Source organism: Halichoerus grypus, chromosome 5 (genome assembly GCF_964656455.1).
Source record: "Halichoerus grypus chromosome 5, mHalGry1.hap1.1, whole genome shotgun sequence".
In the NCBI taxonomy this organism is placed as follows: Eukaryota; Metazoa; Chordata; class Mammalia; order Carnivora; family Phocidae; genus Halichoerus; species Halichoerus grypus.
The window spans coordinates 133862345-133889978 of NC_135716.1; the positions used below are offsets into that span (position 1 = coordinate 133862345).

The 27634-nt window shown below is 35.6% G+C and overlaps 1 protein-coding gene and 1 non-coding gene across 3 annotated transcripts in view; one reads left to right on the forward strand and one right to left on the reverse strand.

The window, feature by feature from the left end:
* DNAI4 (dynein axonemal intermediate chain 4) overlaps positions 1 to 27634 on the forward strand; it is an 88947-nt gene that overhangs the window by 37791 nt on the left and 23522 nt on the right. For both annotated transcript variants that reach the window (XM_036077677.2, XM_036077678.2), the window contains exons 7-9: positions 7606 to 7761; positions 15523 to 15717; positions 25741 to 25952. In XM_036077677.2, the coding sequence (XP_035933570.1) occupies positions 7606 to 7761; positions 15523 to 15717; positions 25741 to 25952 (563 nt within the window). The remainder of the gene's footprint in view (positions 1 to 7605; positions 7762 to 15522; positions 15718 to 25740; positions 25953 to 27634) is intronic.
* LOC118526452 (U6 spliceosomal RNA) lies at positions 7789 to 7893 on the reverse strand. The gene has a single exon (XR_004912629.1). It is a non-coding gene; the product is annotated as a U6 spliceosomal RNA (small nuclear RNA).

The following is a 27634-nucleotide window of genomic DNA, read 5'->3' on the forward strand; positions in this document are numbered from 1 at the left end:
GATTCATTGTTTTCGTATAACACCCAGTGCTCCATGCAATACGTGCCCTCCTTAATACCCATCACCAGGCTAACCCATCCCCCCACCCCTCTAAAACTCTGTTTGTTTCTCAGAGTCCATAGTCTATCATGGTTCATCTCCCCCTCCAAACCCCCCCCTTCATTTTTCCCTTCCTTCTCCTAGTGTCCTCCATGCTATTCCTTATGTTCCACAAGTAAGTGAAACCATATGATAATTGTCTTTCTCTCTTGACTTATTTCACTTAGCATAATCTCCTCCAGTCCCATCCATGTTGATGTAAAAGTTGGGTATTCATCCTTTCTGATGGCTGAGTAATCTTCCCTTGTATATATGGACCACATCTTCTTTATCCATTCGTCTGTTGAAGGGCATCTTGGCTCTTTCCACAGTTAGGCTATTGTGGACATTGCTGCTATGAACACTGAGGTGCATATGGCCCTTCTTTTCACTACATCTGTGTCTTTGGAGTAAATACCCAGTAGTGCAATTGCTGGGTCATAGGGTGGCTCTATTTTTAATTTTTTGAGGAACCTCCACACTGTTTTCCAAAGTGGCTGTACCAACTTGCATTCCCACCAACAGTGTAAGAGGGCTCCCCTTTCTCCACAACCTCTCCAACATTTGTTGTTTCTTGCCTTGTCAATTTTTGCCATTCTAACTGGTGTAAGGTGGTATCTCAGTGTCTTTTTTTTATTATGTTAATCACCATACATTACATCATTAGTTTTTGATGTAGTGTTCCATGATTCATTGTTTGTGTATAACACCCAGTGCTCCATTCAAACATGCCCTCTTTAATACCCATCACCAGGCTAACCCGTCCCCCCACCCCCCTCCCCTCTAGAACCCTCAGTTTGTTTCTCAGAGTTCATAGTCTCTCATGGTTCGTCTCCCCCTCTGATTTCCCCCCTTCATTTTTCCCTTCCTACTATCTTCTTTTTTTCTTTTTTTTTTTTTTTTTAAACAAATCAATGTGGTTTTGATTTGAATTTCCCTGATGGCTAATGATGATGAACGCTCAAAATGGATGAAAGACCTCAATGTGAGACAGGAATCCACCAAAATCCTAGAGGAGAACATAGGCAGTAACCTCTTCGACATAGGCCACAGCAACTTCTTTCAAGACATGTCTCCAAAGGCAAGGGAAACAAAAGCAAAAATCAACTTTTGGGACTTCATCAAGATAAAAAGCTTCTGCACAGCAAAGGAAACAGTCAACAAAACAAAGAGGCAACCCACAGAATGGGAGAAGATATTTGCGAATGACACTACAGATAAAAGGCTAATATCCAAGATCTATAAAGAACTCAAACTCAACACCCAAAAAAAACAAATAATCAAGTCAAAAAATGGGCAGAAGACACGAACAGGCACTTCTCAAAAGAAGACATGCAAATGGCTAACAGACACAATATAGTATTATTAACTATAGTCACTATGCTGCACATTACATCACCATGACTTATTTATTTTAGAACTGGAAGTTTGTAATTTTTAACTCATTTCACCCACCCTCCATTCCCTGACCTCTGGCAGTCATCAATCTGTTCTCTGTATTCATGAACTTGGGATTTTTTCTTTCTTTGTTTTTGCTTGTTTTTTAGATTTCACATATAAGTGAGATCATATGATATTTGCCTTTTCTTGTTTGACTTACTTCAGTTAGCATAAAGCCTTCAAAGCCCATCCCTGTTGTTACAAGTGGCAAGATTTCCTTCTTTTTTATGGCTGAATAATATTTCAGTGTGTGTGTGTGTGTGTGTGACATTTTATTTGTCCATTTATCTATCAAGTGTCATTTAAGTTGCTTCCACATCTTGGCTATATAAATAATACTACAATGAACATGGGGGTACAGGTATCTTTCTGAGTCAGTGTTTTTGTTTTCTTCAGATAAATACCCAGAAGCAGGATTGCTGGATCATATGATAATGATATTTTTATTTTTTGAGGATAATAATTATATTTTTATTTTTTGAGGAACTTACATGCTGTTTTCTATAGTGGCTGCAACAATTTACATTCCCACCAACAGTGCACAAGATTTTCCTTTTCTCCACATCCTCCCCAACACTTGTTATTTATTGTGTTTTTAATAATAACCATTCATAGTATTGTGGTGGTAATGTGTGGAGGAGGCAAGCGTTCAATAGTCCTTTGATTTGGTCTTTTAGTGTGCCTATGTCTCTGGATTCTGAACTTCACAAATTTTGTTTTCTTCTGCCCCCCTTAGGTGGGACAGAATGGCTCAAAGGTGCTGGTATTTGGTATTTCCTTTCCCCCAGGTCAATTATAGTCTGACAATACCCTAGCAGGTTGTCCTCTGGTTAATTATTTTCTCTTGAAGGCAGTCCTTGTTAAGAACAGAGTACTCTAGCATATTCCAAAATGGTTCCTTTACCCCTCCCCCTGTCAGAACCACAAGGGGTTTTTGTTGTTGTTGTTGTTTTGTTTTTGTTTTTTGGATATTCTGGGAATTTGGTCAAGCTCCTGGAGATAAAGCTCACAAAATTGGGGACTTCCCTGTGATTGGGCCCCTGTGGAGTTTTTAACTCTTAGACTTGTGAGACAGACAGTGAGCCTCCAGCAATTCATCAATTATAGTTTAGGTTTCCTACGGTGGCACTGGTTCCCACAGTGGTTTCCACTCCTAAGTCTGCTCCAATAAGCCATGACTCCCTGTATTAACATGTCCATCACCCCAGTTTTGGGGGCAGTGGTTTGCCCTATGTTCTTACCTCTCTTTCAGATCCAAAGAAAACGTGTTGATTTTTCAGACTGTTTAATTTTTCACTTGTTCTTAGGACAGAATGGCAATCTCCATATTCTGTTCTATGAAACTGAAAACCAAGTCCCATCTTCTTGAGTACAGGATGCTCAGCTGAATCTGCCAATTCTTTTTCATATCTAGCTTGCCTTTACCATTGTTAATGTAGTTCTGCTCTCCTTTCCAGTGGCCTTCTTAGATAAGTTGAGGAAACTCACTTCACTGCACAGACATGTTCTGTTTTACCCTGAGAGCGGCAGAGAAGCCATGGTGAACAGAAAATACAGAGCAGTCCACTTACCTGACCATACTTTTTAGTGGATTAAGTTCTGTGTTTCCAAGGACTTATTCATGGTCTCGCCATGTGATTTCTTCATTAGTGGCTCTTATAAACTCTCAGGGAAGCTGAAGTCAGACTATGACCCAGACTGTTCTGATGATCTTCTCCTGAGAGTCCTCATCTAATAGTGGTCATTTTGTTCTTTTTTAATGCATCTGTGATAGTGTTTGCTATCCAGTTTTTTAAAACTAGACAATATATTGTATAGCTATGCATATATCAGAGAGCCTTCCATGCCTGTGGATTCTGAACTTCACAAGTTTTCCAAGAAGAAACCTCTTAAAAAAGGTTCTGAGTGCACATAGTTTATTTTGGAGGTAATCCTAAGAAACATTGGTAGGGGAGTAAGTGAAACAAGAAAGGGTAGGCAGCCAGCAAAGGTTATGCTCTCTAACAAATTACCTCTTTGGGTAACTGGAATTCAATACTGCTAGAGAATTTTGGGAGTCGGAGTTATTTTATCATGCTCCAACTTTCTCAATCATTGTTTGAAGTTGATGGGCTTATTAGTTCATTGGCACTTCTAGCCAAATTTGTGGACATCAAAATGGCCTTGGTGGTCAAAGATGGCCCTAAGCAAAGCAGTATAGATGCTGGCAGTTGGCGGTTGGCAAGCAAGAGGTAATGCATAGCAGATAAGGGCAGGGTACCAACAGCATCTACCATAGGAGAAAAACCTTAAAACAAAGCAAGAGAATGACTTATCCAAAAGTTAGGGAAAGTGGATGTGCTCCTGTTGGAGGTAGCTAGAAGGAAGACGGCTAGAGAGAAGAGTGTCCAGGGCTTCTAAGCACCTGGAGATATTCTATTTCTTATCCTCGCTGGTGAGTACATGGTAGTAATTCATTATACTACACATATATGTGTTATACACTCTTCTGTGAATGATATGTATTTCACAGAAAACTTTTATTTAAAATAATGAAAGTTTATATTAAAAATTTCAATACTAACCAATTAAATATTAAAGGATCATATCTTGTATATAGAAGTAATAAGACCATATGAAATTACTGCACTAAAAGAATAGTTTAGCTTTTTATTCAGCACAAAAGAAAAAAATGAAATGCTGCTAAATATTGATGCTGACAGTGTTTTTCTCCTGTAAGTGACCCAAGCATATTATAAATAGTTGGTAAAGAGAATGGAGCCTGTGGATTGAGGAAAATGTTGCACCAGCTGTGCCCAGACTGAGTATGGCAGCTTTATGATTATGGGAAAACAAATTCTTAAAACTCTTTTTCTATTCCAAAGATGCTTTCTACGGGGTGGCCATTAAATCTAGAAATACAGATAATACAATTTTGTCATTCTTTGTAATGTAATAGCAGTAAACCCTTTATTAAAAAAATAAAGTCTTACGGATCTGTAAAAAAAAGCACATGTCTTCTTTGCCTGATTTGGGATGAAATTGAAAGAGATTCAGGAGTCAGAGACATGGAAATCCCATATTTATTACTGATAAAGATAATTAAAAAAAATATAGCTTCAAATCTGCAGCTCAGAGGACTTGCCATTTCTTCCTTCCAGAATAGACCTTACCAGCTGTAACTGGCACAGCTAGACAAGCACAGACCTCCTTTTTTTAGGAGTGAGAACAGAACAGAAAGCATGCTTTCTGCCATTGAACAGACCTAACAAAAGAATCCAAAAGTGGCTGAGTGCAATTCCTTCTCCTAAACTCTCCTATAGGATTAGTCACTTTTTCTCTGGTAATAAGTGAATGAGGGACATAGAGAGGCCAAGGTGTTAATTTAGTTGAAGTTCCCTGTAAAGATTCATAGAAAGTGATGAAAAAATTTTCCATCTAACAGTATACATATAGTAACTTATGATAAAAGTGGCATTTCAAATAAATGGATAATTCAATAAATGTGCTAGTATTCCTGGCTAACTTTTAAAAATATAGTTAAATACTACAACTGTAGACTTCATAAAGCCAGCTTGTTTTTTATGTATATTATGCTATAATAAAATATTTTTTATAAAAACATGTGATATGAGCTCATTTTTATTAAAAAAATACACATGTGTTTGTATGTGAATCTGGAAGGACGTACACCAAAATGTTAGCAGTTATTATCTCTGGGTGATGGAAATACAAGTCATAGTTATCTTTTTTCTTCTTTTTTAATAGTGAGCATATCTTTTTACTCAGCTAAAAAGTAAAATTATTTTTCTATAAATGTTATATGGCTAATTGTTCTCTTTTTATAGTCTGAATTAAACTAGTAGATAGAAACAATATTTTAAAATGTGTAAAAACTATTTAGATATATCGTAGACTCAGAAATACTCAAAATAGAGGTATAGTTGGGAATACTTTCTTCTGATACTAGTTAAAACTTTCTTTAGTAGGTGGGGTGCCTCGGTGGCTCAGATGGTTAAGCGTCTGCCTTCAGCTCAGGTCATGATCCTGTGGTGCTGGGATCAAGCCCCTTGTCCGGCTCCCTGCTCAGCGGGAAGCCTGCTTCTCCCTCTCCCACTCCCCCCGCTTGTGTTCTCTCTCTGGCTGTCTCTCTGTGTCAAATAAATAAAATCTTAAAAAAAAAAAAAAAAAAAAAACCAAAAACTTTCTTTAGTAGAATATAGCAGTATAAAATTGGAAAGTCACAATCATTCAATTTTTTTTTTCAAGAAACAGACTCAACTATGGAGAACAAAATGATGATTATCAGAGGGGAGGTGTATGGGAGAATGGGTTAAATAGGTGATGGGGATTAAGGAATGCACTTTTTGTGATGAGCACCAGGTGTTGTATGGAAGCGTTGAATTATTGTACACTTGAAGCTAATATTACACTGTATGTTAACTAACTGGAATTTAAATAAAAACTTTAAAAAACTCCACCCCCAAAAAAAGGAACAAAAAACAATCACTATTATTTATTGTTTCATTTTGTACATGGTATTATGGCATATGGTTTGAGATTTTTTATTTCTTAGGTTAATTTATTCAAATGTATAAATGTCATGATGGTACCCAAACTAAAATTACCAATGTTGGGGCGCCTGGGTGGCTCAGTCGTTAAGCGTCTGCCTTCGACTCAGGTCATGATCCCAGGGTCCTGGGATCGAGCCCTGTATCAGGCTCCCCGCTCCGCAGGAAGCCTGCTTCTCCCTCTCCCACTCCCCCTGCTTGTGTTCCCTCTCTCGCTGTGTCTCTCTCTGTCAAATAAATAAATAAAATCTTTAAAAAAAAAATTACCAATGTTATTTATCTTCAAACAAGAAACAACTTTAAATCACCCTAACATTTTATATTGTTCATTTATAATATGTACCTTTATTTATGTAGCAATTGTTGCTGACGATGTAACAATATATTCCTATATACTCAAATTACTAAACTTTCAGTTAAAGGAAGAAAAAGAAGGTTAGGTAATTCAATATTCAAAGACATAATTTCTTTTTATGGTCTTTTACTTTATGAACATGGAAATTGTACCCTTTTCAAATCAGCAAAATAGATGAGGTATTTATTCTGTGTATAACTTTGTTAGATTATTAAGATAAGTTCAATAAAGTAGAAATGTTATTATGAAATGTGAGTTAACATTCTTACTAACTGAAAACATTGTGAAATCCAGAGCTCCTTCATTTTATTTAATGAAAATAAAAGTTACAATAATGAAGTAGTTGCATTTATTATATCTAGGTCTTGTTTTGATTTTCAGAGAAAAGAATTATTAAATCACTGTACTTTAAACTTTTGCAAGTTTAGCACATAGGAATATTTTATTACATGGTCACTGATAAAATAATTGTTACATGAACCTTTCACTGTTATATCAATGAAAAGGGTTGGAACTTTTTTTTTAATTTCGAGATAAATAACATTTCCAATTTCTGTTTGGAGACCATTGCCATATTTGCTCATTAGAAAAAAATCATAGCCAATGTAAACAAAAATTTTTAAAAGGGAAGATAATAACCATATTACTCTACAAGTTTCTTGAGAACAGAGTCTACCAATTTCCCAACAAGTATAATCTTTTCACATAAATATATAGGAGATTTTTTGTGATAAAAATGGAATGAGATGATTATAAATTAAAAGTTCTATAGAATATAAACATGTTAACCATAAGTAAAAGAACATTAAATCCATATTGTGACATGGTTGTCCAGGTCCATATCAAGCAAGACCTATGCTGACAGACGGATGAGATTATGCACCATCAGCTTGGGATAGAGGGAAGACAGGTGTGGGGATCAGAAAGGATGGTGAGATAATTTGGAGTTATCATTAAAACACTAATGTATACGTAGATGCAAAAAGTGTGATAGCTAAGGATCTCAACCTGTCCTCATGATTTATTTCTTTTTCATCTTTACTTCTTGCCATTGTAAAAAAAATAGTATTCTTTTCTTAAGCAGATGTTCTTATCTTAGATTTTGCTCTAACTAGTTATGTATAAGCTAAACTATTAGAATTTGATTCAAAATGATTTTTACCTTTCTGTCTCTTTATTTAGGTGTAATGTCCAGTACTTGGGATTTGTATGATTCTTATAATGCTATCGAGCTTTCATCTTTACCAGCAAAACAATCTATGCTTGAATCAAGCAGTAAAGCAATTGTACCTTCTAAAGATCGAGAACAAAGAGTACCAGGGAGTACTATAGACAAAAGTAAGATTTCATTTTTTTCAGTTTTCTTTTTAAATGGAATGTTTCACGAATTTGCATGTCATCCTTGCACAGGAGCTGTGCTAATCTTTTCTGTACCATTCCAGTATTACCATATTGCTGCCTAAGCAAGCACTCTTTCAGTTTTTTTTAAAACGATTTTTACATGCCATGATAAATAAATTCTTTCTTAGCAGTTACAATACTTACTTTCTGGTGGAACATAAAACTACAACTTTTACTCAGAAATAGCATTGTTACTCTTTCACATCATCTTGGACTCTGAACTAAAAAATTTAATTTTCCTTGGATACCTGTCAAGAGTTTCAAAGATTCTGTCTTCCTTTGTTGCTTCTTTACTTGCTCTTAAGTTCTCTTTCATATATATGGGAACATGGGGGTTCCATAATTTTCTCTCTCTTTTTCTTTCTGTAGACTGTACAGTTTCTAAGAAAAAGAATGTATACTAACTTTGTGACAACTTAAAATGGGGATAAATTAACAACCATGGCTTTTAATTAGGGATGATTTTACCTCCCCCCGGGGACATTTGGCAATATCTGGAGACATTTTTGGTTCTCACGACTATGAGGACATCTTTTGGGTCAATGCCAAGGATACTACTAAAAAGCCTTTGGTACACAGAACAGCCCCCACAACAAGAAATTACCTGGCCAAAATGTAATACTACCAAGGTTGAGAAATGCTGCTTTACAGCTTTATCTTTTAGTATTCTAAGTTTTGAGATTAAATGCTTTAATTAAAGTCAACACAAAATTTTAGCTTTCCAAATAGTAATATGGAAGAATTTTTAAAAAGTCCAGTTATAAGAAATTTGTTAAGTTCCATTTCTGATTGTTTTGTGGTTATACAGTTAAACAGTTTTACTCTCCCTATTCTGAACTTCTGAGTCATTTTTCTTATAAAATGGTATCACTACATATGAGGGGTAGTCCTTATTTCAGAATAACTATGCCCTGGCAAGATTTGGTAAAGTTTGGCAAATTTTCATAAATTAAATTGAAATATTTCTATTCTCACCCATTTTTACCCAAAGACAAATGTAATATTTAAAAATAGTAAATCAGGAAATATTTTTGAAAAATCAAGTTTAAAGAGAATTGTTAGTTTTTAGAAAATAATTACCTTATTTATAACTGACTACATTTCCTTCAGAGACTCTGGATCAACAGGACTTGCCACCTAATATTTTGGTCTATCATTGGATCTTAAGTTTAATATTTCAAAAAAATGAAACTTTAAATATGTTACCTATATTCTTTAGTTTTTAAAAATTATGTTTACAGTCATGTACACTATAGCCATGCTTTCCTTAAAGTTGTTTATAATGAACACCAGTTTATTCTCCCAGAGAACAATGAAGGGAAAGAATGAATTATTAGTTATTATTAAAGAAACATTTTTTTTTTGCTTAAATGTTAATGTCCATATAGTAGTTTTGCTTTTAGAAGCTTAACTTTTTCCTACCAAAAATTGCTAGGAAAAACATCAATCTTAGACTGAAAATTACATTGGGACTTGAAAATTAGATATACGTACTGCACCTCTATTAAGGCCATTGACACACAGAAAAAGTGTTAAGCACAGAGCTCAAGTAATTTACACCAGAAACACCAAGGGTGGAGATGCCCCAGCTGCTGGTGAAGATGCATGAACAAGATCCCACCAACTGTACATTTTGGAAAATAAAACTTTATTAAATCAAAAAAAAAAGTGTTAAGTGGAAGGTCCTAAAAGAAAAATGTCTCAATTTGTGGATTTTTTATTTCTTGTGTATATGGGTGTGTTTTTAAAAGCAAAAATGGATAATAAAGCCATATTCAAGAACTATAATTCAAAATAAAAATATACTTTTTTTAAGTATTATAGCCAATTAAGGGGATAGGGGAGACCAGAACTAGGAAAAGGGAGAAAATAAAAAATAGACAAAGATTGACAACAGAGCTGAGCGATCAGATTTATGGAGAATGTAAGGGAGATTCAGATAAAAACTAGGACTAGATCACCTCCAGGGTCCCTTTTGCCTCTGAGATTTTATAATGCAAACACAAAGAGAAAAAAGTTAAATATGGTCCATATTTGTTTTGTTTTTTTTTCAAAGTTGACAAGGACTTTATTCTCTCCTCTCTTCACGGGGGCACTGCTCCTGTTCCATATTTGGTTTAAGAAGTGTTTCTACTCCATTTAAACTTTGAATGTACAGGTTGTATTTTAACCTTCTATTATATTTGAGGGGGAAAAAAGTACCATGATTTTCATCTTTGAATGTGTGTGAGACCCTAGCTGAGTTCACAGGGAAAAATTATTTTCTCTCATGGGCTTTTTTTTTTTTTTAATGAAAGAGAGCTTTAGATTTAAAAAAAGTAATGGACATTTCAAGCACAAGTTTAGATTTACAGAAAAATTGAGCCGACAGTACTGAGAGATCCTTATAATTTCTTCCTTCCTTCCTCCCCCCACACCACAGCTTCCCCTATTCCTAACATCTGGCATTAGTGTGGTACATTTTTTATAATTGATGAATCAATATCGATACATTATTATTAACTGAAATCCTTAATTTACATCAAGTTTCACTCCTCAGGTTGTACATACAGTTCTATGAGTTTTGGCAAATACATAATGACATGTTTCTATCATTACAGTTTCATTCAGAATTGTCTCACTGACCTAAATATCCCCTGTGCTCCACCTACTCATCATTCCTCCCTACTCCATACTTCTCACCATTGCTGATCTTTTTATTATGTCTATAGTTTTGCCTTTTCCAAAATGTTATATAGTTGGAATCAGACAATAGGTGGCCTTTTTCAGACTAGCTTCTTTCACTGAACAATATGCATTTAAGGTTCCTGTATGTCTTCTCATTTATTTTTATCACTAGATAATATTAGATTATATGGATGTACTATGATTTATTTATTTATTGAAGGATTTCTTGATTGCTTCTGGTTTTTGGTGACTATGAACAAAGCTGCTATAAGCATTCATGTGTAGGTTTTTGTGTGGACATAACTTTTCACCTCATTTGGGTTAATACCTAGGAGTACAGTTGCTGGATCATATAGTAAGAATATGCTTAGACTCTTAAACTATGAAACTGTCTTCCAAAGTGGTTGTACAATTTTGTATTACCATCAGCAATGAGTGAGTGTTCCTGTTGCTCCTCATTCTTGTCAGCATTGATATTTTTACTTCAAAAGAGTTTTTAAGGTGTTCTAACAGGTGTGTAGTGGTATCTCATTATTGTTTTAATTTGCAAATCCTTAATGACATGTGATGTTGAACACTTTTTCATATATTTACTGGCATATGTGGATCTTCTTTGCTGAAGTATCTATTTGAATTTTTTGTCATGTTTAAAATTGGGCTGTTTATTTTCTTATTGTTGAGGTTTTTGAATTATAAAGTAAGTCCTTTTTCAGGTAAATATTTTGCAAAATTTTCTCCCAGTTTGGGACTTGTCTTTTCATTTTCTTAACAATCCTTCACAAACTAGAAATTTTCAATTTTAATAAAGTCCAATTTAACATTTTTTTCTCTTTCAGATTGTGTTTTTGGTATTGTATCCAAAAATTTATCACCAAACCAAGGCCACCTAGATTTTCTCCTATGTTGTCTTACAAAAATTTATAGTTTTGCATTTTATATTTAGGTCTAAGATTCATTTCAGTTAATTTTTGTGAAAGTCATAAATTCTATGTCTACATTTTTTTGACATATGGATGTCCAGTTCATTTGTTGAAAAGACTTTCTTGAATTTTCTTGCTCCTTTGTCAAATATCAGTTGACTGTATTTGTGTGGGTCTATTTCTGAGCTCTCTATTCTGTTCCACTGATCAATTTGTCCATTCTTTCACCAATATCACATTGTCTTTGTTAACTGGACCTTTATAGTAATTCTTAAAATTGGGTAGTGTCAATCTTTTGTTCTTCTTCAGTATTGTGTCAGCTATTCTTGGTCTTTTGACTCTCCATATAAAGTTGAGAATCAGTCTGTCAACATCCATAAAATAACTTGGTGGGATTTTGATTGGGATTGCATTGAATCTATAGATCAAATTGGAAAGCATTAGCTTCTTAACAATATGGAGACTTCCTATCCATGAAAATTTATTTGTTTGGGTCTTCTTTCATTTCTTTCATAAGAGTATTGTAGTTTCCTTATGTAGATCTTGTACATGTTTTGTTAGATTTATATCTTAAGCATTTAACTTTTAGTGCTAATATGAATAGTAGTATGATTTTTATTTCAATTTCTAATTATTCATTAGAGGAAAGCCATTGACTTTTGTATATTAATCTTGTATATTGTGACCTTGCTATAATTGCTTATTAGTTGGAGAATTTTATTTTTTTGGCAGTTTTTTGGGGGATTTTCTACATAAACAACTATGTCATCTACAGTTTTTTTCCTTCCAATTTGTATAACTTTTATTTCTTTTCTTTGAATTATTATATTAGCTAGGACATCTAGTATGATGTTGAATAAAGGTGGTAAGAGGGGACATCCTAACCTTGTTCCTTACCTTAGTGGGGAAATTTTCAGGTTTTCACCATTAAATATGTTCGTTGCAGGTTTTTCATAGATTTTTTAAAAATCAAGTTGAGGAAATTCACTTCTATTCTTAGTTTCCTGGGAGTTTGGGTTTTTTTTTTTAAACTTGATTTATTTATTTTAGAGAGAGAGAGAGAGGGAGAGCATGCATGTGAGTAGGGGGAGAGGCAGAGGGAGAGGGAGAGAGGCAGACACCCTATTGAGCACAGAGCCTGACTCGGGGCTCAATCTGGGGACCTTGAGATAATGACCCCGAGATCACAACCAGAGCCTAAATGGAATCAGATGCCTAATCAACTGAGTCACCCAGGTGCTCCAGTTTCCTGGGACTTTTTATCATAATGGGTGTTAGATTTTGTCTAAAGAGTTTTCTGAATCTAATGTGATTTTCCTTCTTTAGCCTATTGATGGGATGGGTTACATTAATTGATTTTATGTGTTGTACTAACTTTGCATACCTGGAACCAACCCTACTTTGTTGGAGTATATAATTCTTCTTATACACTCTTAGATTTGATTTGCTAGTATTTTGTTGAGGATTTTTGTGTTGTTTTCATAAGCAATATTGTTCTGTAATTCTCCTTTTTTGTAATGTCTTCATCTCGTTTTGGTGTTAGAATAATGCCAGCCTAATAAAATGAATTGGGAAGTGTTCCGCCTACTTATTTTTTGAAATAGATTGTATGAACATGTCTTAAATGTTTGATATAATTCACCAGTAAAACCATCTGGGCCTATTTTCGATTTTGGAAATTTACTAATTATTGATTCAATTTCTTTAATAGAGATAGGCCTATTCAGATGATCTATTTCACTTTGTGTGAGTTTTGGCAGTTTATGTCTTTCAAGGAATTGTTCCATTTCACCTAAGTAATCAAATCTGTGGACATAGAGTTATGCACAGTTTTTCCTTGTTATTCCTTTGGTCTATGGGGTCAGTAGTGATGACACCTCTATTATTGATCATACTGGCAATTTATATGTTCTATTTTTTTTCTTGGTTAACGTGGCTGATGATTATGAATTTTATTGATCTTTTCAAAGAAACAACTTTTAATTTCATTGTTTCTGATGATTTCCTGTTTTCAATTTCACTGATTTATGCTTTAATTTATATATATATATTTGTTTCCTGCTAGCTTTAGGCTTATGTTGCTCTTCTGACTCTAGTGCCCTGAGATGGAAGCTTAGATTACTAATTTTTAGATCGTTCTTCTTTTCTAATATATGCATTCAATGCTGTAAATTTCCCCCTAAGCATTCTTTTTGCTGCATCTCACACATTTTGATAAGTTATATTTTTATTTTAATTTAGTTTAAATATTTTAAAATTTCATTTGAGACTTCTTCTCTGACCTATTTTTTTTTGAAAGCAGAATGATATTCTATATTTTATTTTATTTTAATTTTTTTATTATTATGTTATGTTAATCACCATACATTACATCATTAGTTTTTGATGTAGTGTTCCATGATTCATTGTTTGCATATAACAAACAATGACCTATTTTTTTTTTTTTTAATTTCCAAATATTTTGGGATTATCCAGCTATCTTTTTGTTGAATTCTAGTTTAATTCCATTGTGGTCTGAGAGCATATTTTGTATGATTTCTATTCTTTTAAATATGTTGAAATGTGCTTTGTGGCCCAGAATGTGGTCTAGCTTGGCGAGCATTCCAAGTGAGCTTGAGAAAAATATGTATTCTATTAAAATAGTGTTTGGGATGCCTGGGTGGCTCAGTCAGTTGAGCGTTTGCCTTCAGCTTGGGTCATGATCTTGGAGTCCTGGGATCAAGTCCCACATTGGGGGCGGGGGGTGGTCCCTGCTCAGCAGGGAGTCTTGCTTCTCCCTCTGCCCTTCCCCCTGCTCATACTCTCTCTCTCTTAAATAAATAAAATCTTAAAAAATAAAATAAAATAAATAGTGTTAGTCTCTAATTATAACAGTGGATGTGTCTGATTCTCCTTGCAGTTCTATCAGTTTTTGCCTTAAATATTTTGTAGTCTTGTTTTCCACTGTATAAATGATTAGGATTGCTATGTCTTCTTTGAGAATTGACTTCTTTATTATTATGCAATTCTCCTCTTTATTTCTGTTAATTTTCCTTGCTCTGAAGTCTACTTTGTCTGAAATTAAATATAGCTACTCCATCTTCTTTTGATTAGTGTTAACAGTATATATTGCTCTATCTCTTTACCTTTAATCTATCTGTGTCTTTACATTTAAATTGGGTTTCTTGTAGATGATTTTTTTTTAATGTGTATTTTATTATTATTTAGGCATATGGCAAGGCCAACAGATTAGGACACTACTGCCATTGAAAAGATAGCTTGTTATACTCACAGATCTCAAGAGGAGGGGACATTGTATGCTGTGCGCTACACAGAGAAGCGCCAGGGTTGGTCGGGAGGCAGAAAGAATGAGGGGAAAATGTGGCCAAGACCCTTTGTTGTAGTTTCTGTTAGTAGAATGGGAGAACCCAATCTAAACATACGGGTACTTAAAAGTAGAGACCTTTCTGAGCTGTGGTCATAGAGAGATGTAATAACAGAAGAAGGTTGGAGAGATGTGATGATGTTGCCTTTCAAGAAGGGTGTGGGTGGCCCCCAGAAGTTGAAAAAAATAAGGAAATGAATTCTCTAGAGCCTCCAGAAAGGAACATAATCCTAATTAACTTTTTGGTTTTAGCCCAGTGAGACCTGGGTCAGACCTCTAACCTACTAAACTCCAAAATAATAAATGTGCATGGTTTTAATCCACTTAAGTTTTTGGTAGCTTATTTTAGCATTAAAAAAAAAATTAACACAGTGGTGTAGCAATCCTAAAAAACAATAATCAGATCAGACCTCTATCTGAAGACTAATAATCTTATTTCAATTTGAATAACAATGTACAGAGATATAAATTACCTATATCATTGCTTGATAATGAGGTTATCATTGCTTACCTTCTGATAAACAGTACATTTTTGAGTGGTTAAGAATTCCAAAATGAGATAATATATGTAAATCTTCCATGTGCTTGGTACATAAAAGATATTCAATAAGTGTCTATTGAAGTTGTTGAATATTGGAAGAGAACAAATAGTACTGACAAAATGTGATTTTTATAATACTTAGAATACATGAATCATCTAATAATATTTAAATTATTTTATCATTGCACCATGTTTGTATTTTACAGATAGTGAAGCTAGTTCTTTAATGGATATAGAAAATGTAATTCTGACTAAAATCCATGATGATGAAGAAGATCACTCAGAGTCAATAATGAAATCTGACAAGTTTCGTCAGGATTTATTTTTTATGGAACGAGTTCTAATGGAAAATTTATTTCAGCCTAAACTTGCAGCTTATCGTCAGCTTCCTATTTTAAAAGGTATTTTTAAAAATCACATTTGGGAATGCCCGGGTGGCTCAGGCAGTTAAGTGTCTGTCTTCGGCTCATGATCCCAGGGTCCTGGGATCAAGTCCCACATCGGGCTCCTTGTTCAGCAGGAAGCCTGCTTCTCCCTCTGCCTGCTTCTCCCTCTGCTTGTACTCAAGCACGCTCTCTCTCTCTGACAAATAAATAAATCTTTTAAAAAAATCACATTTTGATAAGCTCAAATAATTAAAAGAATTAAATGGAGTTATTATTTCTAAATGTAACCTCCAGGCTGGGTTATCACTTATCAAGACACATTTATACAGCTTTTAACATTAAACATCCAAGTAACACTAGAGTTCAAACTACAGAGCCCACAAAAAGAGGTAGTCCCTTAGATTAAAATCTTCATAAGCTTCTGTGACTGTTTTCTCTCTCTTGCCCCTGCATTGAATTATTTTCTCATATTTAAAGCCCCTCTCCATTGCCATTGACACCTTCCAGGTTCTGGTGCTTATTCCCTTTCCTTAATTTTATTGCAAGGGCATTCTTCCTGTTCTTATTGCTACAAATTCCATCTCATATGTTCACAGAATATTTTGAAAGATTTTAGAGATTAACTCAACCTTTCAATTTTTGAATGAAGAAGAGGAAGCACATAGAAACTTTCCAAGTTTAGAGTCTATGACAAAGCTAGGCATTCAAACAAGTTCTTTTTATCTCATTCCAGTTCTCTTTCCACTCTACTATCCTGGTGTGCTGATGTATCCTATACATGGCTTTGAACATGGTGGCACTTAACTGTTAAAAAATCTTCAGTAACTTCCCATTGCCTAGAATAAATTACAAATCCTAAGATTTTCCTTGTGCTATTTTCCAGTTAAACCTTACCCCCCATAAACAGGCATTTAATCTGGTATTTCTCATCATAGATTAATTGTTTTGGTATATCATGTAAGTGGGCTCATATAGTAAGTACAGTTGATCCCTGAACAAGGCAGGCTTAGGGATGATGATGGCACAGTTGAAACTCCAAGTATAACTTTTGATTCCCCCAAAACTTATCTACTAACAGCCTACTATTGACCAGAAGCCTTACCAAGAGCATAAACAGTTAACACACATTTTGTAGGTTATATGTATTATGTACTATATTCTTACAATAAAGCAACCTAGAGAAAAGAAAATGTTATTAAGAAAATCATAAGGAAAAGAAAATACGTTTACAGTTTTGTACATACACTAGCCTGGGCCAGGGGCAGCGGGAAGGGCTGGTCCCAGAATGACAAACTTCTGCAGTCTGGTGGCCTCGGCTCAACAACAGCAGCTGCTGGGTGGGCCCGTGGGTGGTAAAAGCAGTCTAGAGGCACAATAGAGCTTTACCACTGCCTGGAATTGTATACCAGGTGTACCACCTGAGGTGGCCATTTCAGCTGCAGCCAAACAGGAGTACACTTCTCTCTCTCTCTTTTTTTCTTTTTAAAATGCCTTTATTAGGGCGCCTGGGTGGCTCAATTGTTAAGCGTCTGCCTTTGGCTCAGGTCATGATCCCAGGCCCCTGGGATTGAGCCCCGCATCGGGCTCCCTGCTCAGCAGGAAGCCTGCTTCTCCCTCTCCCTCTGCCACTCCCCCTGCTTGTGTTCCCTCTCTAGCTGTATCTCTCTCTGTCAAATAAATAAAATCTTTAAAAAATAAAAAAATAAAATGCCTTTATTACAAATTTAAAATCTAGGGAAGCTCCTTTCCCCCCTACCTAAAGAGTTCATTAATATAGACATTGGAGCAAGTTCTTCATTTAAAAATATCATTTATGAATTGGTAAAAGATGACATCCATGGGCACCAGTCCAGCTTCTACTAGGCAGTGCAATCCTCAGTCACCATGCCAAGGTCAGCAAGGTTGCCTCACCATCCAGAATATATAGGTTGATTCCTGCCCCAAAAGACACTTGTGGATGAGTCCCCACATTTTCCATTTGAGGTGATGTTGACTTTTCCTGTCCCACTGGCCCTTGGGCTGTTGCCCACGTTTACTACTGTTATTCTTTTTCTCTTTTTGCACAAAGGTGAATACAGACTTTCTTTGAATATAGCAGGATATTGGGAGGTAACCAGTCATGCATATTTAAATTTGCCGGCACATAAGTGATTGAATTTTCGATGAGAGTACCCCATGGGCGCTCTTCGACTCTGATTCCACAAGAAGAGAGAGGATAAAGGAACTCAAAGAAATCCAACATCCCTCCAGCTACAGGACAGCCAGTTCCCAAATAGATTTCATAATGCTGGGGTTTCTGGTAATACAGATAAGGCTTTTGTTTAATTCTGACCTGAAGCCTGCGCTAGTTACAGATTACAGACACAGCCACCAGAATCTGCACTAGGCCTGCAACAGGACCAAGGCCCCTGGCTCCCCTGAAGCCAACTCTGGAGGCCAGTGGGTGGAGGACTCTGGGGGACATGGGGCTCCCTGCACAATGCCATCACTGCCCTCTGGGTGTGTTCTGCTGTAGCTCAACTTTCTGCTTGCTAGCCCTTGACGCACCACCTGGCCACCCTATCCTCACTTATGGCGACCTGCAGACCTTCCCTCAGTATGCTCCCCAGGCACTCAGGTAGCAAGTGCTGCCTCTGTGCCAGTTGCCTTCCATTCCATCTTTGGAGAGTGGGGTGGACAGTTGTAAATAAATGCCTGTGGCTTTTGCTGTTAACTCTTTAAAAAAAATCCTACATATAAGTGGACCCATGCAGTTCAAACCTGTGTTGTTCCAGGGCCACTTGTATTCTTTTGTGTCTGGCTTCTTTCACTCAACAGTGTTTTTGAGATTCATCAAGGCTGATGTATGATAAGTGGTTCATTTTTTTCCCTGAGTACTGTTCCATTTTATGAATATATCATAATTATTTGAATATTCATTCCACCTGTTGATGGACACCCAGACTGTTTCCAGTTTGGGGTTTTTATGATAAAGCTGCTATGGTCATTTTTGTGTCTTTTTGTGGGCATATGTTTTAATTTCTCTTGGGAAAAACCTAGAAGTGGAATCTTGAGTCATTGGAAAGATGCATTTGTTTAACTTTTTTAGAAATTGCAAAATACCTTTCCAAAGTACTTGTCCCATCTTACACTGCCACAAGCAATGTACAAGATTACCAGTTGCTCTACATTCTTGATAACAGCTGATGTTGGCAGTCCTTTTAATGTTGTCCTAAAGACTAATCATGTTGAATACTTATTCATATGCTTTTTTTGGTCACTCATATTTCTTCTTTTATGTAATGTTTGGTCAAGTCCTTTGCCATTTTACTGAATTACCTTTTCTTTCTAAAAATCAAGTTGTAGGAGCTTATTTTTATATATCCTGGAACAAGCTCTTTGAAAAATACATGTATTACAACTATTAAGTCTAAGTCAATGACTTACCAATATATTTTTCTTTTGATAGCAGAAGTTTTTAATTTTAATGAAGTTGTACCTATCAGTTTTTTCTTTTGTAGTTAATGTTTTCCATGTCTTCTCTAAGATATCTTTGCCTGCCCCAAGATTGCAAATATCTTTGTCTTGTTCCTAAACTTAAGGAAAAGTATTCAATATTTTGTCATTAAATATGATGTTAGGTGTAATTTTTTGTAGATACCTTTTGTTGGTTTGAGGAAATTTCCCTCTCTTTCTAGTTTTCTAAACATTTTTAAAGATAAATGGGTGTTGAATTTTGTCTAGGATACCCAGGGTGGCCAACACAATATTGAAGGAGAAGAACAAAGCTGGAGGACCCACACTACCTGACTTCAAGACTTTTAAAGGCTATAGTAGTCAAGGCAGTGTGGTACCTGCAAAAGAATAGACACATAGATCAGCAGAACAGAATAGAGAGCCCCAAAATAGATCCACATAATTATAGTCAACTGATCTTTGGCAAAAGAGGAAAGGCAATACAATGGAGAAAAGGTAGTCTTTTCAACCAATGGTACTGAAGCAACTGGTCATTTACATACAAAATAAAGAATCCAGACACGGACCTTATATTATTCACAAAAATTAACCCAAAATAGGTCATAGACTTCAATGTAAGATGCAAAACTACAGAACTCCTAGAAGTCAACATAGGAGAAAATCTAAATGATCTTAGAGTATGGCAATGACTTTGGAGATTTAACACCAAAGGCATGATAAACTTCTCCTCTGTAAAAGGCATTGTTAGGAGAATGAGAAGTTAAGTCACAGACTGGAGAAAATATTTGCAAAAGACATACCTGTTAAAGGACTCATCCAAAATATACAAGTATTTCTTAAAACTCAATAATAAAAAACAACATGATCAAAAAATGGGCAAAAGACCTTAACAGACACTTCCCCCCCCAAAAAAATATACACATGGCAAATGAGCATATAAAAAGATGCTCAACATCATATCTCATTAGGGAATTGTAAACTAAAACAACAATGAGATACCACTACACACCTACTAGAATGATGAAAATCCAAAACACTGACACCACCAATACTGGCAAAGATATGGAACAAGAACTCTCATTCAATGCTTGTGGGATTGCACAATGAATGGTTCAGCCACTTTGGAAGACAATTTGGCAGTTTCTTACAAAACTAAACATACTGTTACCATATGGTCCATAATCATACTCCTTAGTATTTACCCAATGTGGTTGAGTACTTATATACTTACAAAAACCTGCACACAAATGGTTATAGCAGTTTTATTGATAATTGCCAAAACTTGGAAGTAACCAAGATCTCCTTCAGTAGATGAATGGATAAATAAATCATGGCATATCCGGACAATACAATATTATTCAGCACAAAAAAGAAATAAATTTTCAAGCCATGAATGGATGGGGAGAAAACTTAAATGCATATTACTAAATGAAAGAAGCCAGTCTAAAAAGGCAATTATATGGTATGGTTCCAAATGTATGACATTCTGGAAAAGACAAAAATATGGAGACAGTAAAAAGATCATTGGTTGCCAGGGAATTGAGGGCTGGGAGGAATGAATAGGCAGAGCACATAAGATTTTTAGAGCAGTGAAACTATTCTCTATGATACTATAATGGTGAGTACATGTCATTGTACCTTTGTACAAATGCTTAGAATGTGCACAGCAGGAGTGAACCCTAATGTAAACTATGGAGTTTGGGTGATAATGATTTGTCATTGTGGGTTCACTGATTATAACAAATGTATCACTGGTGTAGGATGATGATTCTGAGGGAGGCTGTGCATATATCTGGGTTTGAGTGTAGAGGAACTCTCTCTACTTTAAGTTCAATTTTTCTGTGAACCTAAAACTTCTCTAAAAAAGTCTGTTAAAGAAAAAGATATTAACATATACTTAAGGATTTAAAGGGAAATAAGAATATAATGAAAGCTACATACAGAACCAAATGGAACTTCTAGAATTGAAAAATATAATACTTGAAATGAAAAGTTCACTGGATGGTCTTATCAGAATACTAAAAACTGCAGAAGATCAGTATCAGTGAGCTTAAAGACAAAGCAATAGGAACATTCCAAACTGAAGTACAGAGAGAAATAAGGCTTAAAAAAAAAAAAAGAAAAAAGAGCCTCAGTGACCTGTGTCACAGGTCATATGACTTAACATACATGAAATTGGGATTGTAGTAGTGGAAAAGAGAGGAGGAGAAGCAGAAAAATATTTGAAGAAAGGGTAGCTAAAAATTTTCCATACTTGAAAAAAATCTTAAAACAATTATAAGAAGGTCAATGAAACCTAAACAAGATAAACACAATGAAAACCACATTGAGGCACATCATAAGTAATATGTCAAAAAATCTTAAAAGTTGCCAGAGAAAATACATGACATTTGGGGAAGAAAGCTAATAATGACCTTATTTCTCATCAGAAGCCAGAAGACAATGCAATGACATTTTTACTGTGCTAAAAAATTCTACACCTAGAGAAAATATCCAGAAATCGAGGTGAAATAAAAACATGTTCCGACAAACAAAAGCTTAGAGAATTCATTGCCAGCAGACAAGCATTGCAAGAAATGTTAAAGGAAGTCCTTCAGACTGATAAAAAATAATAACAGAAATTAGGATCTACACAAACTAATGGAGTGCTAGAATTGGAAAATGTGAGTGAAAGTAAGAGACATTTCTTACTATTTAAAATTTTTTAAATATTTTCTTAAAGATAATTAAATTGTCAAAATGATCACAAATTTTATATGGCAAAGCAAACGAACTGGAATAACAAATTCAATTTTTTTTAAATTTTTTTATTGTTATGTTAATCCCCATACATTACAACAACAAATTCAATTTTGAAACAGAAGAATAAAATCAAAGGACTTACCCTATCTGATCACAAGCAATTTGCTATAAAGCTACAGTAAGGTAGGAAATGTGGTATTTGTCAAAGGGCAGACATACAGATGGCTGGGATAGAATAGTGTGTGAGTCCAGAAATAAACACAGACCTATATAGTCACTTGATTTTGACAAATATGCCAAGGTGAATTAATTTAAAAAGACTGATCTTTTCATAAATGGTGCTGAAACTATTGGACATCCATATGAGGGGAAAAAATGAATCTCAACCCCCATGTAATATCATACATATAAATTAACTCAGAATGGGCTATAGATTTAAATATAAAATTAAAACTAAAAAGTTCTAGAAGAAGACAAAAGAGAAAATGTTTGTGATCTTAGCATAAGAAAAGATTATTTAATACATAAAAATCCCAAGACATGAAAGAAAAAAATTGATAAGGCTTTCACAGTAGTTAAAATGTCTGCTCTTTGAATAACACTGTTAAGGAAAAAAAAATGCAAGTAACAGTCTAGAAGAATGTGTTTACAATATACATCTGTCCAAAGACATAAATTAGGAATATGTAAAAGACACATACAGCCTATAAAAAATATAGACAGTCTAATAAAAAGTAGGCAAAAGATTTGAACAGAAATTTCACTAAAAATATACATGAATGATCAATAGACACCTTAAAAAGTACTAAACATAATTTGTTGTCAAGGAAATGCAAGTTGAAACCATAGCAAAATGCCACTATACACTAGTTGGGATGGCTAAAATTAAAAAGACTGACAACACCAAGCAAGAATATGGAGTAACTGGGTTTTTTATATATTGTTGCGGGAGTATAAAATTGTACAACCATGTTGGAAGTCTGCTGGGAAGTTTCTTAAAATGTTAAGTAGAGATCCACCCAATCATCCAATAATCCTGTCCCTGGGTATTCACCCAAGAAAAGAAAACATATGTCTGCAAAAAACACTTATGTAAGAATGCTCATAGCAACTATATTCATAATAGCCCCAAACTGGGAAACAGCCCAGATATCCATCAACAGGTCAATGCACAAACAAATGATGGAGCACAACTCAGCAATAAAAATGAACTACTTACATACATAATAACCTTGATGGATCTCAAAAACATTGTTGAGTGAAAGAAGCCAGACACAAAAGAATACATACCAACAAACCCATTTATGTGATATGTTATCACAAACAAAACTAATCTGAGGTGATAGAAATCAAACCAGTGCTTGGCTGTGGTGGGTTGAGCTTAACTGGAAAGTAGCATGAGGAAACTTTTTTGGTTGATGGATATGTTTTCTATCTTGACTGGTGTGTTGGTTACATTGGTGTGTCTATTTATCAAAACTCATTAAACTATACAGCTAAAATCTATGCATATCAATGAATTTTCTCACAATTAAAAAATGCTGCAGTATTTTTCTCTCTCCTTCCTTCCTTCCTTCCTTCCTTCCTTCCTTCCTTCCTTCCTTCCTTCCTTCCTTCTTTCTTCTTGTTTGCTAATATTAGATCAAAATGTGGTTTCCACTAAATGAAGTTGAAATGTCGGAACTACTTTGGGACACTATAGAGAAAGGTATCCAAAGGCTTAGGGAGATTGGAATGTTAGGGTGGATTTATCAGATGTTAGGGTGGATTTAGCAGAAATCAGAGTAGTCTGACTCACAGAAACGCATGGCATTGGCTAGTTGATCATCATGTCCCTAGAAGAGAAATAGGTAGGTGCTGTATTGGTTTAATAGGGCTGCCATAACAAAATACCACAAACTGGGTGGCTTAAACAACAGAAATTTACTTTCTCATAATTCTGGAGGCTGGAAGCCCACAATTGAGGTGTGAACAGAGTTGGTTTCCTCTGAGGCCTCTCTTCTTGGCTTGCAGATGGCTACCCTCTTGGAGTCTCTTTACATGGTTTTTTCTCTGTGCATGTGCATCCCTTGTGTCTCTTGATGTGTCTAAATTTCCTTTTCTTATAAAGATAGCAGTCATATTTAATTAGGACCCAGAGTAATGACCTTGTTTTAACTTAATCACTTCTTTAAAGCCTTTGTCTCCATTACATTCTAAGGTACTGGGGATTAGAGCTTCAATATATGAATTTTAGGGAGACACAGTTCAGCCGATAAAAAGTGGTCTCCTCCTAAATTCTTATATGATCTATATAAACAGAAGAGTCAAGTGAGCAGAAGTATAACTTGAAATACCAAAGCAAAGTCATAGCCCTTTAAGCAATTTCTAGATTTGAGTCAGTTTTCAGACCCAGAATTCCTTGAATAAAGGGGAGATATCCCACTATACTGTTGAAAATATATACTGTTAATATTTCTCTCAGCTTTCCCTGGAGGGACCTATAGTCTTTTATCAGGGTGATATGCATTGGGGAAAAGGAAACAATCAGAAATTTCAGGGATTATTGGACACTAGCTCTGAACAGACACTAACTTCACAAGACCCAAAACATCACTGTGGTCTATTAGCCAGATAAGGACTTAGAGAGGTCAGGTAATCAATGGAATTTTAGCTCAAGTCCATCTCCTAGTGGGTCTAGTGGGTCACTGAACCTATCCTGTAGTTATTTCCCCTGTTTCAGAATGTATACTTTGGAATAGAAATATTTAGCAACTGGCAGAATCCCTGTGTTTTACCCTTGACCTGTGGAGTGAGGGCTATTATGGTAGGAAATGGCTAAGTAGAAGCCACTAGGCCTGCCTCTACCTATGAAAATAGTAAACCAAAGCAATACCACATTTCTGGAGGGATTGTAGAGATTAATGCTACCATCAAGGACTTGAAAAATGCAGGAGTATTGACTCCCATCATATCCCCCATTCAACTCATCATTTTGCCTGCATAGAAAACACAGCATCTTGGGAAATAACGGTGGATTATTGTAAACTTAACCAAGTGTTGACTCCAATTGCAGTTGCTGTTCCAGATGTTGTTTCATTGCCAGAGCAAATTAACACATCCCCTGGTACCTGGTATGTAACTATTGACACAGAAAATGCCTTTTTTCCCCCAATACCTGTAGATAAAAACCACTGGAAACCATTTGCTTTCAGCTAGCCAGGCCAGCAATACACCTTCACTGCCCTACCTCAGAGTTGTATCAACTCTTCAGCTTTATGTCATAATTTAGTCTGCAGGTACTTTTTCCTTCAACAAAATATCACACTGGTCCATTACATTGATGATATTATGCTGATTGGAACTGGTGAACAAGAAGTAGACTTATTGGTAAGGCATTTGCATGCCCGAGGGTGAGAAATAAATCTGATAAAAATTTTTAGGGGCTTTCCACCTCAGTGAAATTTCCAATGGTCTGGTGGGATGGGGTATATCAAGATATACCTACCAAGGTGAAGGATAAGTTGCTTCATCTGGCCCCTCTTAGAACCAAAAAAAAAGTTACAATGCCTAGTAGACTTCTTTGTTCCTTGGAGGCAACATATTCCTCCTTTGGCTGTATTACTCCAGCTCATTTACTGAGTGACCTGAAAAGGTGCTAGCTTTGAGTGGGGCCCAGAACAACAGAGGATTCTACAACAGGTCCAGGCAGTCATTCAGAATGCCCTGTCACTTGGGCCCTATGTTCCAGCAGATTCAATGGTGCTTGATATGTCTCATAGATAGAGATGCTGTTTGGAGCCTTTGGGGGCCTCCTGCAGGTATAGAGAACAATAATCTCTTTTTGTGATTTAATTTTAGAACCAGAACCTGAAGAACCTGAAGACTTTTTAGAAGGTGAAAAACTTGAACAAGAGACAGAGGAAGAGGTTAAGAAGGAAGAGGAAGAAGAAATAGAAATAGGTACAGAACAGTCAACAATACCAGCCAATTTGGAACGACTTTGGTCCTTTTCCTGTGACTTAACCAAAGGTCTTAATGTGAGCAGCCTTGCCTGGAATAAAACAAATCCTGTAAGTTATTGAACATTTTAACAATTCTATCTTTATCATGTAAAGGTGACTGTCAAGTACTACCAAAGATTTTTTTTTCTCAGATTTTAGGCAAGGGATTTTAATTGACATAAGCCAGAGTTTTAACATCCCTTTACAACAAGTTCACGTTTCAAAAAGTGGAAAATAAAAATAGTTATAAAATAATTTTTTTCTCCTTTAATATGAAAACATCATATTTTTATTTTAGGAGATGTACTTGGGACATGGTATTCTCTGAATCCATATCAGATACTGAAAATTAAACCAGAAGATAATATATAATCGATTTCAGATATATCAAACTCATGTACCCAATTTTTTAATTAATTTTGCTTTTAATATACTTTCTTTAACAATAAGTCTATATAATTTTTAAAATTTTTTTAATTATATTAGTCACCATACAGTAGTACATCATTAGTTTTTTTTTTTTTAAAGATTTTATTTATTTATTTATTTGAGAGAGAGAGAATGAGAGAGAGCACATGAGAGGGGGGAGGGTCAGAGGGAGAAGCAGACTCCCTGCCGAGCAGGGAGCCCGATGCGGGACTCGATCCAGGGACTCCAGGATCATGACCTGAGCCGAAGGCAGTCGCTTAACCAACTGAGCCACCCAGGCGCCCTACATCATTAGTTTTTGATGTAGTGTTCCATGATTCATTGTTTGTGTATAACACCCAGTGCTCCATGTAATACGTGCCCTCCTTAATACCCATCACCGAGCTAACCCATCCCCCCACTCCCCTCCCCTCTAGAACCCTCAGTTTGTTTCTCAGGGTCCATAGTGTCTCATGGTTCGTCTCCCCCTCCGATTTCCCCCCTTCATTTTTCCCTTCCTTCTCCTAATGTCCTCTATGCTATACCTAATGTTCCACAAATAAGTGAAATCATATGGTAATTGACTTTCTCTGCTTGACTTATTTCACTTAGCATAATCTCCTCCAGTCCCATCCATGTTGATGTAAAAGTTGGGTATTCATCCTTTCTGATGGCTGAGTAATATTCCATTGTATATATGGACCACTTCTTCTTTATCCATTCATCTGTTGAAGGGCATCTCGGCTCTTTCCACAGTTTGGCTATTGTGGACATTGCTGCTATGAACATTGGGGTCACGTGGCCCTTCTTTTCACTACATCTGTATCTTTGGGGTAAATACCTAGTAGTGCAATTGCTGGGTCATAGGGTAGCTCTATTTTTAACTTTTTGAGGAACCTCCACACTGTTTTCCAAAGTCGCTGTACCAACTTGCATTCCCACCAACAGTGTGAGGGGGTTCCCCTTTCTCCACAACCTCTCCAACATTTGTTGTTTCTTGCCTTGTCAATTTTTGCCATTCTAACTGATATAAGGTGGTATCTCAGTGTGGTTTTGATTTGAATTTCCCTGATGGCTAATGATAATGAACATTTTTTCATGTGTCTGTTAGCCATTTGTATGTCTTCTTTAGGGAGGTGTCTGTTTGTGTCTTCTGCCCATTTTTTGACTTGATTATTTGTTTTTTTTGGGTGTTGAGTTTGAGTTCTTTATAGATCTTGGATATTAGCCTTTTATCTGTAGTGTCATTTGCAAATACCTTCTCCCATTCTGTGGGTTGCCTCTGTTTTGTTGACTCTTTCCTTTGCTGTGCAGAAGCTTTTTATCTTGATGAAGTCCCAAAA